We start from the raw sequence: 13,793 nt of genomic DNA on the forward strand, positions 1-13,793 counted from the left end.
CCATCCTCCCCCCACCCCACCCCCTTTCTCACCCAGTCCTTGTTTCAGCCCCAGAACCTCTTGTGCCTTTCTTGGGCTCCATGATCACTGCAGATGGTGACAGCAGTCACGAAATTAAAAGACGCCTGCTTCTTGGGAGAAAAGCAATGACAAACCTAGGCAGCATCTTAAAAAGCAGAGACATTACCTTGCCAATAAAGGTCCGTATAGTTCAAGCTATGGTTTTCCCAGTAGTGATGTATGGAAGTGAGAGCTGGACCATAAAGAAGGCTGATCGCCGAAGAATGGATGCGTCTGAATTATGGTGCCGGAGGAGACTCTTGAGAGTCCCATGGACTGCAAGAAGATCAAACCTCTCCATTCTGAAGGAAATCAGCCCTGAGTGCTCACTGGAAGGACAGATCGTGAAGCGGAGGCTCCAATACTTTGGCCACCTCATGAGAAGAGAAGGCTCCCTGGAAAAGACCCTGATGTTGGGAAAGATGGAGGGCACAAGGAGAAGGGGAAGACAGAGGACGAGATGGTTGGACAGTGTTCTCCAAGCTGCGAACATGAGTTTGACCAAGCTGCGGGAGGCAGTGGAAGACAGGAGTGCCTGGTGTGCTCTGGTCCAGGGGGTCACAAAGAGTCGGACACGACTAAACAACAACAACAAGGAAACAGATGCTGGGGCTGAACCCTGGAACCCATTGTTTAAGCCCCAGCACCCCTCCCCACCCATTTTACACGGAAAAGAAAATAGGTTCAGGGGCTAAGCTCCATCACCCATTACTACTGCATCACAGCCCCAGTACATCTTTCCTCCTTTTCAAAAAACAAAACAAAGGCAGATGTTGAATCCTGGAGCCCATTATGCCCTTGTTTGAACCCCAGCACCCATCCTGACTCCCCTCCCTTTCTTTTAACCCTATAGAAAAAAAATAGGTGCTGGGCCTGGGCCTTGGAAGCCATTAAGTCCTTGTCTGAGCCCCAGCGCCTCTTTCCCCTGCCCCTTAAGCAAGGGGTGGTGGAGCTTTTCCATCCTGAGGGCCACATTCCTTTCTCGGCAGCCTTCCAGGGGCCACATGCTGTGGTGGGCGGGGCCAGTGGCAAAAGTGGGTGGACTTTCTACACACTTTTGCACTCCATCCCCGGAACTCCTTGGTATTCTCTCCAGTTCCCTCGCCTCTTCCCTGCTGCTTTATAATGCAACAGGAACAAGAAAATAGGTTCGGGGGCTGAGCCCCAGAGCCTATTACCACATGTTTGAGCCCTGGCATCTCTCCCGCTTTTGTTCCCCACCCAGTAAGAAAAAAGAAAATAGGCACTGTATTTTCTTAGCCCCAGAAGCTAAAATTAGCCCCATGTCTCAGCGCCAGAACCTCTCCCCTTGCTATTTGAACCCAACAACAACAAAAAAAGGAAATAGGTGCTGTTGTTGAACATATCCCCCTCCCCTCTTGTTTGGGCCCCTAACCTCTCCTCTTCCTTTTAAAATCCAATAACGAAATAAAAATAAAATAGGTGCCGGGACTGAACCCTGGAGCCCATTTCCCTCCATGTGTGAGTCCTGGAACCTTTCCTCTTCCTTTTAAATATCCAGTAAGGAAATAAAAATAAAATAGGTGCAGGGGCTGAGCCCTGGGCCCATTTCCCTCCGTTTGTGAGCCCCAGAACCAATCTCTTTCTCTCTCCCTTTCAAAACCCAATAGAGGGGGGGAGAAATAAAGAAAATAGGTGCAGGGGCTGAGATCCCTTCCCAAACCATTCACGAGCTCCTTTGCTTGAGCCCTATCCTTCCTCGCTCTTTAGGGAAGCCTTGAACGCCGCGCCCTTTCGCCGGGTCCGCCCCGTCCGAGGCGGAGCCGGGGCCGCTTTGGCGGCGGGGCGGAGCGGGAGGCGGGTCCGGGCGAGGAGGATCCGGCCGAGGCGGGAAGGAGGGCGGCCGGGCGCCCCATCGCGGGGGGTTTGCCCGGGAGGCAGGCAGGCAGGCAGCCAGCGCTTCCCCGCAGGGCTTTCCCCGGGGATCGATCTCGGACGGAGCCTCGGCGATGGGTCCGGTGGGGCTGCAGCTGCTCTCGGGGGCCTGCCTGCTCTTCTCCCTGGGCATGTTCGGGACTGGCCTGTGAGCGCATTTTGTGGTGGGGGGCATTGGTTGTGGGGAGGGGGCAAAACACGTCAAGGCCGGGGGGGGTTCTGGTTGGGTCAGGGATGTGGGGCTGTAGCAGGTGGGGAGGTGGATCTCCTGCCCTTCTTCCCCAGCAGGTGCCAGGCTCAGCCCCCGAGATAGACACGTGGGGCTCCCCCAGCGAAATACCGCCCTGTGCACGTGTGAATGCGACGTGGCTTGGAGTGTAACACGTATCGCGGTGGGGCAGAGCTCCAGCGACGTGTCTCTGGGTGAGAGGTGTTGACAGTAACAGTTTTATGGGGCGGACCTACCAGGAAGTGGGTTGCTATGGAGCAGGATATATGGGCAAGAGGCTCAGGTTCAGATCTTTATTATTCTAGGTGTTTTCTCTCGCTCCCAACGACCTTTTGGTTCAGTGCCACATAGTTTATGTGGGTTAAGGCATGGGGTGTGTTTTGATGTGGGGCAGACAGAACCAAGGATGGTGTGGGGAACACAGACTACGTACACAGTTAGAGCACACATATCAACAATCCTGGGAACTGTAGTTTGCTCAGGGTGCTGGGAATTGTAGCGCCGTGAGAGGAAAGGACGTTTCCCAGAATCCTTTGGTGCAAGCAGGCGTGCTTTAAATATGAATACAAAAACGGGGTCAGCTGGCGCAGAGCTGGGTATGTGAGTGGGGGAAACGAGCGTGGATGGATCCGACGTTGGGGTGAAGAGATGTGGGGCAGAGCAGTGGGATGGGTGATGGATCTATGGGCACACAGGCGCCTGGTTGTAATCGAATGGGGAACTATGTCAGCCTCCGTGATGACAAGGTATCCTCTCTCGCCTCTTCTCCAGGTCTGACCTGAAGCAGATGTTTGCAACCCAGAGTGTGGAGAACATCCAGTTCCTGCCGTTCCTCACCACCGATGTCAAGTATGGCCTGGGACTCTTTGGGGGAGCTCTGCTTAACGTGGTTGTGGAAACTGTGGCCCTCCAACCGTTGATGGATTCCACCTCTAACCATCCCTGCTGGCTGCAGGGGCTGATGGGAATTGGAGTCCAACACGATCTAGAGGGCCGCAAGTTCCCCATCCCTGCTTTACACCTCTGTAGGTGCATTTAATAGGTGATCCCTGATTGGTTGGGACCACCTGTGTCTAGGACAAGGGTGGGGAGTGTGGTGGTCCTCCAAATGCTGCTGGACTCCCATCACCCCTGACCTTTGGCCATGCTGGCTGCAGGGGCTGATGGGAATTGGAGTCCAACACGATCTAAAGCAGGGGTCAGCAAGCTTTTTCAGCAGGGGGCCAGTCCACGGTCCCCCAGACCTTGTAGGGGGCCGGATTAGATTTTGAAAAATAAAATAAAAAATCCTATGCCCCACAAATAACCCAGAGATGCATTTTAAATAAAAGCACACATTCTACGCATGTAAAAACACCAGGCAGGCCCCACAAATAACCCAGAGGTGCATTTTAAATAAAAGGACATATTCTACTCATGTAAAAACATGCTGATTCCCGGACCGTCCGCAGGCCGGATTTAGAAGGCGATTGGGCCGGATCCGGCCCCTGGGCCTTAATTTGCCTACCCATGATCTAGAGGGCTGCAGGTTCCCCATCCCTACTTTACACCTCTGTAGGTGCATTTAATAGGTGATCCCTGATTGGTTGGGATTGCGCAGAGCGGGCTCCTGCTGCTGCGTGTCTTTGGGTGGTCGTTGGGCAAGTCTGCACAAGTGCAGAGGTTTACCCTTTGGGGTTGGAGCTGCAACCTGGGCGATGTAAACAAGGTTGTAGTGTGAGCTCTGCTAAAACCAGCAATTGCTCTGCACCAGATTCCGCAGCCTGAATAAAGCATATTTTTCTATGGCTGCATGATTTCTTATTTTGATTGATTCATACTTTCTGTTTCTTTTATTATTAAAGGTTTTCTTGATTTACAAAAGTATGTGCAATGTCTCTCTTATTTTTTTCCCATGTAACATTAATTTTTTTTCTTAAATACTTTATTCTGATTTGCTACTCATGCAAGACACTGAATGATGATGATGGTGATAATAATAATAGTAATAATAATAATAATAATAGCAGTCTGCCAGAAGATAGGAAATGAACATTTTTCTTCCCCTCTTACATTATCTTTATTATCATCAGCATTATTAAATTCATTTGTTGCATATCTACTACAAAAATGTCTTGAGGCAACGTAACAATACTGAAACATGCATTACATTTTAGGGCATCTAAAAACAGCAAGCACTCAAAATGATCACCGGCTGTATTGTTAACCCCAACTATTGGGAATAATATTGAATTCAATAGGTCTTGCATCTTGAGTAGACATGGTTAGGGTTGTGCTGTAATTCAAAGAGCAGCAGACAGAAACCCCACCTCCCTCTTACCCAAGTACGCATGATTGTTTGGGCGGCTTTGCCCATAAGGACTAGAGACTTGACATCTTACAAATGTAGCCTGAGGTTCTTGGGACGCAGAGATCTTGCACCTGGTAGCTTAGGCCATGATTCTGCTGCAGGCTAACTTGAGTTCTGGATGTACATGATTGTGATATGGCTATTAGCAGAGATGCAGTTCTTTTGGCACCCAGACCCCTTCTGAGGTATGTCCTGTGCCGGCTACACTGTGATCTGGAGTTACCGGAATGGCTGTCCTCGTTAAAAGCAACAACTTTTACCTTCTCTTTCCCCATCAGTAATTTGAGCTGGCTGAGTTACGGCTTCCTGAAGGGAGACTGGACTCTCATTCTCGTCAACGCTGTGGGTGTGACGTTGCAGACTCTCTACATCCTGGTCTACTTCTACTTCAGCTCCGAGAAGGTGGGTGGGGATTGTGGCCAAAATCAGACATGTTAACAACACTGGAAGAGCCCTGCAGGATCAGGCCAAAGGCCCATCTGGTCCAGCATCCTGCTTTCTGGAAGGCCTGAACCCTTCTCCCTGAGATGCTAGCTTTTTACATACGGGGAGGACTTTCCTGGCTCGTGACCCCTGCACCTGCTCAAGTGGTACAGTCCCAGGAAGCCTGTACCATGTGCCGTTTTGTAACGAGCGCTCCAATTGGCTCTTTCCTGGCACCCTCAAGCCTACATTCAGAGGCTGTTGACTCAAGAGGGCTGGTATCTTGAATCAACAACAGACCACGTTTTGATGGGCCATAAATTTTCCATAGTGCTCCAGCCACGCCTGACTTACTATCCCTGGGTCACTTGCAGGGCACGGCGGAAGGATGGAGGGAGACTTCTGTATTACACACACAAAATCAGCGTTTTAACAACCAAGTGCCTTGCATGATTTTTTTAATGTATATATTTAATGTGCATAATGTATATGATTATTATTCATTGCACTTCTTAAGTCACTTTTCTGGTGAAACAATAAACTCATAGCAGCTTCCAGTAGAATACGAAAAATTGAAACCAAGCTAAAATATAGCTTGGCTGGTAGTGCATGAAGACTCAAGGTCATGGGTTTGAGCCTTGAGCTGGGCAAAAATATTCTTGCATTTCGCGGTGTTGGACTAAATGGTCTCTTCCAACTCTACAATTCTGTGATTCTATGAAAAGATAATAAAAGCTAACAACGTGCATAGACATCAAAGGTGGTCTAAGGCAATACTAAAATACGCCACGATATACTGTATAAAATTTGCTAATTTAAAGCCTGGCTGAAAAGAAACATTTTGACCCCACCCTTAAAAATAGCTGGTGATGGTTCCAAGCATAACTCCCCTGGGGAGAGCCATGAGTGCTTAAGGTGGTTATGCTACTGCTTTTAAGTTTAGGTTACCAGGTTTTTTTCAAAGAATCCGGGGACACTTTTTTTTTTAAAAAAGAGAAAAATATATATTAAAAAAGTAGTTTTTTTTAAAAAAAAAGAAGTAACATTTTCTCTTCTGTGGCCTTCCTCTGTGCCCCAGCCTGCTCTCTTGGAGCACTAGCCACCATGGAGTAGGCTCGGATCCCCTCTTTTTTCTCCTTCCTCTTTCTCTCTCTTCTCCTTCTCCTCTCCTCCTTCTCCTTGCGTCGGCTCCAGGGTTTTCCTGGCCCCAGAGTGCCACTGGGCAGCTGGCTGGGTAGCTGGGCGCTCTCACCCCTGGCTCGATTTGGGTCATGGGGGGGGGTCAGCGGTCCCCAGTTGACGCGCCGGGTGTCCCTGGTTCTCCCGCGGTGGTGGCAGTCTCAGCAGTCCCGAGCCAGCCTGGTAGCGCAGGTGGCTCTGGCTGGTTTCAGGAGCTGCTCGTTTGCCGTGGCGCCCGCCATTTTGCCTTGCCGGAAGTCCCCATACTATGTGTCTTGTGCTGTTGAACCAATCGCGCAACATTCATTCCCTACTAATAAATCTACAACATTTAAATATAAATCCGGGGACATTAAATGAAATCTGGGGACGGATTTTGTCTGGGGACAGATTTGTAAATCCGGGGACTGTCCCCGGGAAATGGGGACGTCTGGTATCCATATTTTAAGTACATGGTGCAGATGGGAGCAAGAAAACAGGATCCCGATCTTATGTAGAAGTCTGGGATGGGCAGCCTAATGGTTAGACTCCAGTTCCCATCAGCCCCAACCAGTAGGATCCGTGGTTTGGCATGATGGGAGTTGTAGGCCAGCAGTGTCTGAAGGGTTATCTGTGTCCCATCCTTAGTTTAAATAAGGAATTATTTAAATAATAATAAATGGAGTAGAAGTTTAAATAGTGAGTGTTGTTGATTCCAAACAACCACCTCCTTTTCTCTTCCCTCGTCTAGTGGTCTGTGCTGTTGAAGACCATGGGCTTATTGGCAGTGCTCCTTCTCGGTTATGGCTACTTCAACCTGTTGGTTCCGGATGTTTCTGTGCGCCTGACGCGCCTGGGTCTCTTCTGCAGCCTCTTCACCGTCACCATGTACCTCTCACCACTGGCTGACCTGGTATGCTACAAAAAAAAGAGATTGCCATCCTCATAAACTAGCATATAGGAGTAATATTGCCCTCTCAACAAAGGAGACAGGATGCAGCCATTGTGGCCAGTAGCTACTGATATTCCCATTTCTTACTGGAATCTTCCCGGCCCATTCTCAAGCCATCCAAGTGGGAGTCTTGTGGGAGTGAGTTCCACAGGCACCGTGTGAACCTAAGACCATATAAGAAAGAGATTGGTTGCTGGGCCAGGCCCAAGGCCCATAATAGTCCAGTTCTCACATGATAGCTGACCAGATGCCTCAATGGGCGTTTTGGTTCTCCTGCTCTATGCTTTTCAGGGTGAACCCGTTTTAATCAAGGCAATTCAAAACCATAATTTAAAATCCCCAAGTTTTTAAAAAAGGGCTGATTTGAAATTGTTAATGGAAACTCAAGTTTGCCGCTGGCACGCTGTATGTTTCCCAAGCGTACATTTTCAAGTGTTTGGGGTTTTTTCTACCCATGCAAGCCAAGAGGCACGAACAGAGTTCAAGGGCACATTTTTGCCAGGGGAAAAAACACCCCAGGAGGCTGCAAAGCAGGTGTGGCCAGGTGAGAGTTCCAAAGGCCAGATAGGAAGGTTTAGAGGGCTGCATTTGACCCCCAAGTCTGAGATGTGCCCGCCCTCTGGTCATTCAGCTGACCAATTAAATATAGCATCCTGGAAACTGTTATTTGGAAGGGCTAGGATATAAACGGATTAAGGGTGTTGTTGGTTTTTTAAAAAAGAAATGATTAAGATAGGTGAATTTACGACTAAATAAGTGCCTGCCCTCAGATAGCATAGCGCTATCAGGCCTAGTCATCCCTGTGGCTTCATCCTGTGTTGCGTAACTCTCTGCTTTGGCCCCGATCCCATCCCCACCCTGCTTAGCCATCCAAAACATTTGCGCACCGCAGCTCAGGTGTCTAGCGAGGCTGGTGCCATTTCCTGTGATGAGACAACGGCAGGACCGGAATCTTCCGGAAGCCAGGCCTGCCTGCCAGGTGGCGGCGTGGCAAGTCCTTCATTATTCTTGTTTTCTTAAGGTGAAAAGGAAATGTCCTTGTTCAGAGAGAGAGAAAGAGAGAGTGAGCATTCGTGACCCCGAGAAACCGGATAAGTTGCAGGACTCGGGTTGTTGAATGAACACACTGGTCCCAGTTCACGTGGAACTGGGAAGTGTGGTTTGGTACAGGGATCTGAGAGGAACTAAGGCCTGCGGGCCAAATTCAGCCTTTGAGAGGTTTTCGTCTTCTTTTTCTGGCCTGCATGACTTTTTCCAGACTAGAGCTCCAGCTGTTGTTGGACTACAACTCCCATCACCCCTTGCTTAGCAGAGCTAGTGGTCAGGGATGATGGGAATTGTAGTACAAAAAACAAGCCAGAGACCCAAGTTTGGGAAAACCTGGCTCTGGGTGTAGTGGTTCAGAGCGGTGGACTTGTAATCTGGTGAACCGGGTTCGATTCCCCGCTCCTCCACATGCAGTTGCTGGGTGACCTTGGGCCAGTCACACTTCTCTGAAGTCTCTCAGCCCCACTCACCTCACAGAGTGTTTGTTGTGGGGGAGGAAGGGAAAGGAGAATGTTAGCCACTTTGAGACTCCTTAGGGTAGTGATAAAGGGGGATATCAAATCCAAACTCCTCCCCCTTCTCTTCCTCCTTGCTGTACCCTCTCCTTGAGAGCTTTTTCCTGGCAAAAATGTGTCCTTAAATAGCAATTGCCTGCCTGCATGGGGGATGCACGTGTGTGTGTCTGTGACCGACAAGAAAATCACCTGCTGCACAAAGGGAAGAGTCAGACCTGATACATAAGAAGCTGCCTTATATCACATCTATTGGTCCATATAGCTCAGTATTGTCTACTCTGAGTGGCTGGGGAAACCCAGCCAGATGGGCAGGGTATAAATAAATTGTTGTTGTTGTTAATATTATTATTATTATTATTATTATTATTATTATTCTGACTGGCAGCAGCTTTCCAGGGTTTCAGGTTCCGCACCAGCCCTACCTAGGGATCGAACCTGCGGCTTTCAGGTCCTGTTGGCAGGTTTCCCATCGGGGCATCTGGTTGGCCACTGCAAGACTGGGATGGGGGACCCAGGTGGGCTTGGGGGTCAGGTCCAGCAGCCAGGCTCGGCTTCGGTCCTTATGGTTTCAGCACAATTCAAAGTGTTGGTGCTGACCTTTAAAGCCCTAAACGGCCTCGGTCCTGTGTACCTGAAGGAGCGTCTCCACCGCCAACATCCAGCCTGGACACTGAGGTCCAGCACCAAGGGCGTTCTGGCAGTTCCCTCTTTGCGAGAAGTGAGGTTAGAGGAAACCAGGTGGAGGGCCTTCTTGGTAGTGGCACCTGCCCTGTGGAACGCCCTCCCAGCAGATGTCAAGGCAATAAACAACTACAGTGGTATCTCGGGTTACAGATGCTTCAGGTTACAGACGCCTCAGGTTACAGACTCCGTTAACCCAGAAATAGTACCTTGGGTTAAGAACTTTGCCTCAGGATGAGAACAGAAATCGCGCAGCGGCAGCGGGAGGCCCCATTAGCTAAAGTGGTACCTCAGGTTAAGAACAGTTTCAGGTTAAGAACAGACCTCCAGAACAAATTAAGTTCTTAACCCGAGGTACCACTGTATTTTACTTTTAAAAGACAACTGAAGGCTGTTTAGGGAAGTTTTTAATGTCTGACGCTGTATTGTTTTTAATATTTGATTGGAAGCCGCCCAGAGTGGCTGGGGAAACCTAGCCAGATGGGCGGGGTATAACTAATAAATAATAATAGTTATTATTATTATTATTATTATCGCTTCTGACACCTCTGAACCGGACAATTCTTTGCGTCTTCGCAGGCCAAGATCGTGAGGAGCCGCTCCACGCAGTGCCTCTCCTTCCCGCTAACAGTCACGACCTTCCTGGCTTCGGCCTCCTGGACCTTGTATGGGATTCTGCTTCAGGATGTTTACATTGCGGTGAGCAGCGCACGTTTGTGTGTGCCCGATTTTTGTGCACTTGGAGGTGGCCACGGCAGTGTCCGATGAACGGTTGTGCCCCCGTCTTTGCCCTCTGATAAATCATGCGGCATTGATTTTAATTAATTAAACGGAGAGGCCAGTAAACCACCCTCGGCAGAGAGGAACACGAGAGCGGGTGGTGGTGATGCAATTAGATTTTTTTTTAATCGGTTTTTCTCCACCACCACCCCCCTTCTCCTGTTTGCCCTTCACCTCATTCCTCCCCATATCTCCCTCCCGGGTTAAGAGATTTTAAGATGCTGCCTTATGCAGAGTCGGATTTTTGAGTCCCCCGAGCGCAGTGTTGTCTGCACTGACTGGCAGCGTCTCTCCAGGGTTCCAGGCGGGAGTCTCTCTCCCAGCCCCCCGCCTGGAGAAGTGCCATTGGGGACTTTCTGCAAGCAAAGCAGACATAGCTGTCAACTTACAGATTTGAAAATAAGGGACCAGCAGCCTCGAAAATAAGGGATCATCAGCCAAAATAAGGGATCAACAATTACTTTGATAAAATACATATTTTGTTGCGTGCAAATGGCTTTAGATACCTATTAGGTCCATAAATTACCATATAGCATTTATTCAACACAAAAAGACAGCAATAATTTGTTGTTGACAAAGGACAGCTGGACATAGAAAGGGCCCCATTACCTTCAGTAGCTTATTTAAGGGACATCATCAATAAGGGACAGCAGCGGGACATGGCGCTGGGATAAGGGACTGTCCCGCCAAATAAGGGACGCTTGACAGCTATGAAAGCAGATGGTCTGCCACTGACCTCCTTTCTGCCTCTTCCAGGTCCCCAACGTGCCAGGCATAGCCACCAGCCTCATCCGGTTCTGGCTCTTTTGGCGCTTCCCACCGGACCTCAACAAAACCTACAAGTCGCTGCAGGCCTGAGAACCCAGGGGATGGGTTTGATGACTGCTCTTGGCCAAGCAAGGGGGGAAAGCGCTGAGTCTCAGCTGGGTGTGGCTGCTGCGTCCCAGCTCTCCTTGCGCCCTTAGGAGCCCCCCCCCGACCCTCCGGACTGCGCAAGTGGACTCCGCGGCAGGAACAATTCCTCCTCCATCTTGGGCTGTATGGTACAGACTGAAAACCAGGGAGCCAGAGGCCCCCAGTCCTGCCCCAGAGCAGGAAAAGTATGAAGGAACCAACCCTGCTGCTTTTCCAGGGTACAACAGTGGCCCTCCGGGTGCTGCTGGACTACAACTCCCATCATCCCTGCCCATTGGCCGTGCTGGCTGATGGGAGCTGGAGTCATGGAACGTTGTTGAACTACAACTCCCATCATCCCCGCCCATCGGCCGTGCTGGTTGATGGGAGATGGAGTTCTGGAACATTGTTGAACTACAACTCCCATCATCCCTGCCTATTGGCCGTGCTGGCTGATGGGAGATGGAGTCCTGGAACGTTGTTGAACTGCAGCTTCCATCATCCCTTGCCCATTGGCTGTGCTGGTTAGGGGCTGACGTGAACTGGAGTCTCTGAACATTGTTGAACTACATCTCCCATCATCCCTTGCCCATTGGCCATGCTGGCTGACGGGAGATGGAGTCCTGGAACGTTGTTGAACTACAACTCCCATCATCCCCGCCCATTGGCCGTGCTGGTTGATGGGAGATGGAGTTCTGGAACATTGTTGAACTACAACTCCCATCATCCCTGCCTATTGGCCGTGCTGGCTGATGGGAGATGGAGTCCTGGAACGTTGTTGAACTGCAGCTTCCATCATCCCTTGCCCATTGGCTGTGCTGGTTAGGGGCTGACGTGAACTGGAGTCTCTGAACATTGTTGAACTACAACTCCCATCATCCCTGCCTGTTGGCCGTGCTGGCTGATGGGAGATGGAGTCCTGGAACGTTGTTGAACTGCAGCTTCCATCATCCCTTGCCCATTGGCTGTGCTGGTTAGGGGCTGACGTGAACTGGAGTCTCTGAACATTGTTGAACTACAACTCCCATCATCCCTTGCCCATTGGCCATGCTGGCTGACGGGAGCTGGAGTTCTGGAACATTGCTGAACTACAACTCCCATCATACCTCACCATTGGCTGGAGCTGATGGGAGATGGGGTCCAGGAGCATCCTAACCAGCCACCCACGTTCTTCACCCTAGGCCTAGGAGGTGTAAAAGTGGAGACACCCCCCCGCTCCCCAAAAAGAAAATGTTGGGGGCCCCCTCGCTTTAATGCATTACTTCCAGAAGGCGACTTTCTCCCCCCGTTCTGCGGACAACCGTTTCTGCCGCCCGAGCAGTGAGGACTTCACAGTTTCCGCCTCCGTCCTCCGGGAGTGCCTTTTGACCAAGTTCTCTGCCCCTGCTTTCCCCTTTGTCTCACTGCCCCACAAACACCCCCTCCGCCCCTGTCTTCTTCCCCCAGTCTCTGGAGCGATTGCTCGGCTCTGAGCTCCGGAAGAGGACTTTCCTAAGAAGCTGTGACTTTCCACACAAAGTGCCTTTTAATAAACCAGGTTGTTTTCTGGGAGGAGAACGCGCCTTGCATCCTCCTTCTTTCTGTGTAGGAATCGAGGAAGCTGCCATTATACTGAGTCAGGCCAGCTGTCCATGTAGCTCAGTATTGTCTACACTGACTGGCAACCGCTCTCCAGGGTTTCAGGCAAGGCAGTCTCTCTCTCTGCCAACTGGGTGCTCTGCCACTGAACTGTGGCTCTTTCCTAGAGATAAAGTAAGGTTCCAGTCCTCATGGGTTGATTGCAATAGGAACATGAGAAGCTGCCTAGCTCATTGGTCCACATAACTCAGTATTGTCTACACTGACTGGCAGCAGCTCTCCAGGGTTTCAGGCAAGGGGTCTTTTCCCAGGAGATGCCGGGGATCGAACCTGGAACCTCCTGCGTGCAAAGCAGATGCTCTGCCACGGAGCTACCGCCCCCTAGAAATAAAGATCCCAGTCCTTTCTTTTATCCCGGAGAGGGCAGTTGCCTTCTCTGGATGCATCTAATTGACTACTATAAGAAACAGGAAGCTGGACTAATCGAGCCTTTGGCCTGGTCCAACAGGGCTCTTCGGTTGGTTGGTTTATTGACAATTCAGTGCATTTTGTCCCCTGCTTCTCGCCCAAAAAGACTCCCAGAGTGGCTTACATCAATTAAAACAAGGCAGTCTTTCCCCACAGGCTTAAAACCTGAAAAACAGCAAAAGAGGCAAGAGCATCAGGGAGGGAAGAGGAAAGAAAGCAAACTCGGGCGCCACTCTCAGATAGCAGTTCTTACATAATGACTGGCTGGCACAGAAAGAGCCCAGGGGTAGGAGGTGTCCATTCGGCAAAGCTGGTGGAATGACCCTGCTTCTCTCTTCATCATCATCATCATTTTTAATTTGTATACCGTCTTTCTAACAATACTCAAGGCGGTTTACAAGCTGAAGAAACAAAAAATGTACATCTTATAACAATCTAATGCAATACAAAAATGTGACAATAAAACATAACTTTAAAATAGGCAACCTACATCAAAAAAGTAACATTCAACAATCATTAGAATAGTATAAAATACAGTGGTACCTCAGGTTAAGTACTTAATTTGTTCCGGAGGTCCATTCTTAACCTGAAACTGTTCTTAACCTGAAGCACCACTTTAGCTAATGGGGCCTCCCGCTGCTGCTGCTGTGCTGCCGGAGCACGATTTCTGTTCTCATCCTGAAGCAAAGTTCTTAACCTGAAGCACTATTTCTGGGTTAGCAGAGTCTGTAACCTGAAGCATATGTAACCCAAGGTACCACT

General features: G+C 49.8%; 1 protein-coding gene and 1 long non-coding RNA gene across 4 annotated transcripts in view; one reads left to right on the plus strand and one right to left on the minus strand.

Moving 5' to 3' along the window:
• Nucleotides 1-13,793, minus strand: part of LOC310751979 — a 252,485-nt gene that overhangs the window by 173,086 nt on the left and 65,606 nt on the right. The window lies entirely within an intron of this gene.
• Nucleotides 1,879-12,542, plus strand: SLC50A1 (solute carrier family 50 member 1). Of its 3 annotated transcripts, XR_014542677.1 has the most exons (7): nucleotides 1,879-2,104; nucleotides 2,957-3,034; nucleotides 4,814-4,937; nucleotides 6,868-7,029; nucleotides 9,891-10,010; nucleotides 10,848-11,773; nucleotides 11,927-12,542. XR_014542677.1 is itself a non-coding variant. In XM_083591580.1 (6 exons), exons 1-6 carry the CDS (start codon nucleotides 2,031-2,033, stop codon nucleotides 10,947-10,949), a joined length of 660 nt encoding a protein of 219 aa, XP_083447706.1. In that variant the 5' UTR covers nucleotides 1,886-2,030; the 3' UTR covers nucleotides 10,950-11,758. The 3 variants fall into 3 exon arrangements, 2 of the variants coding, with proteins under 2 accessions (XP_083447706.1, XP_083447707.1); XM_083591580.1 differs by lacking the exon at nucleotides 11,927-12,542 and having other exon boundaries at nucleotides 1,886-2,104; nucleotides 10,848-11,758; XM_083591581.1 differs by lacking the exons at nucleotides 1,879-2,104; nucleotides 11,927-12,542 and adding an exon at nucleotides 2,247-2,379 and having other exon boundaries at nucleotides 10,848-11,759.

Source organism: Podarcis filfolensis (assembly GCF_964270895.1).
Source record: "Podarcis filfolensis genome assembly, chromosome: 16".
Taxonomy (NCBI): domain Eukaryota; kingdom Metazoa; phylum Chordata; class Lepidosauria; order Squamata; family Lacertidae; genus Podarcis; species Podarcis filfolensis.

Coding starts and splice junctions, on each gene's coding strand:
- SLC50A1 (XM_083591580.1), top strand. CDS start 2,031: ATGGGTCCGGTGGGGCTGCAGCTGCTCTCGGGGGCCTGCCTGCTCTTC. Junction 2,105..2,956: donor GGCATGTTCGGGACTGGCCT/GTGAGCGCATTT, acceptor CCTCTTCTCCAG/GTCTGACCTGAAGCAGATGT. Junction 4,938..6,867: donor TCTACTTCAGCTCCGAGAAG/GTGGGTGGGGAT, acceptor TCCCTCGTCTAG/TGGTCTGTGCTGTTGAAGAC.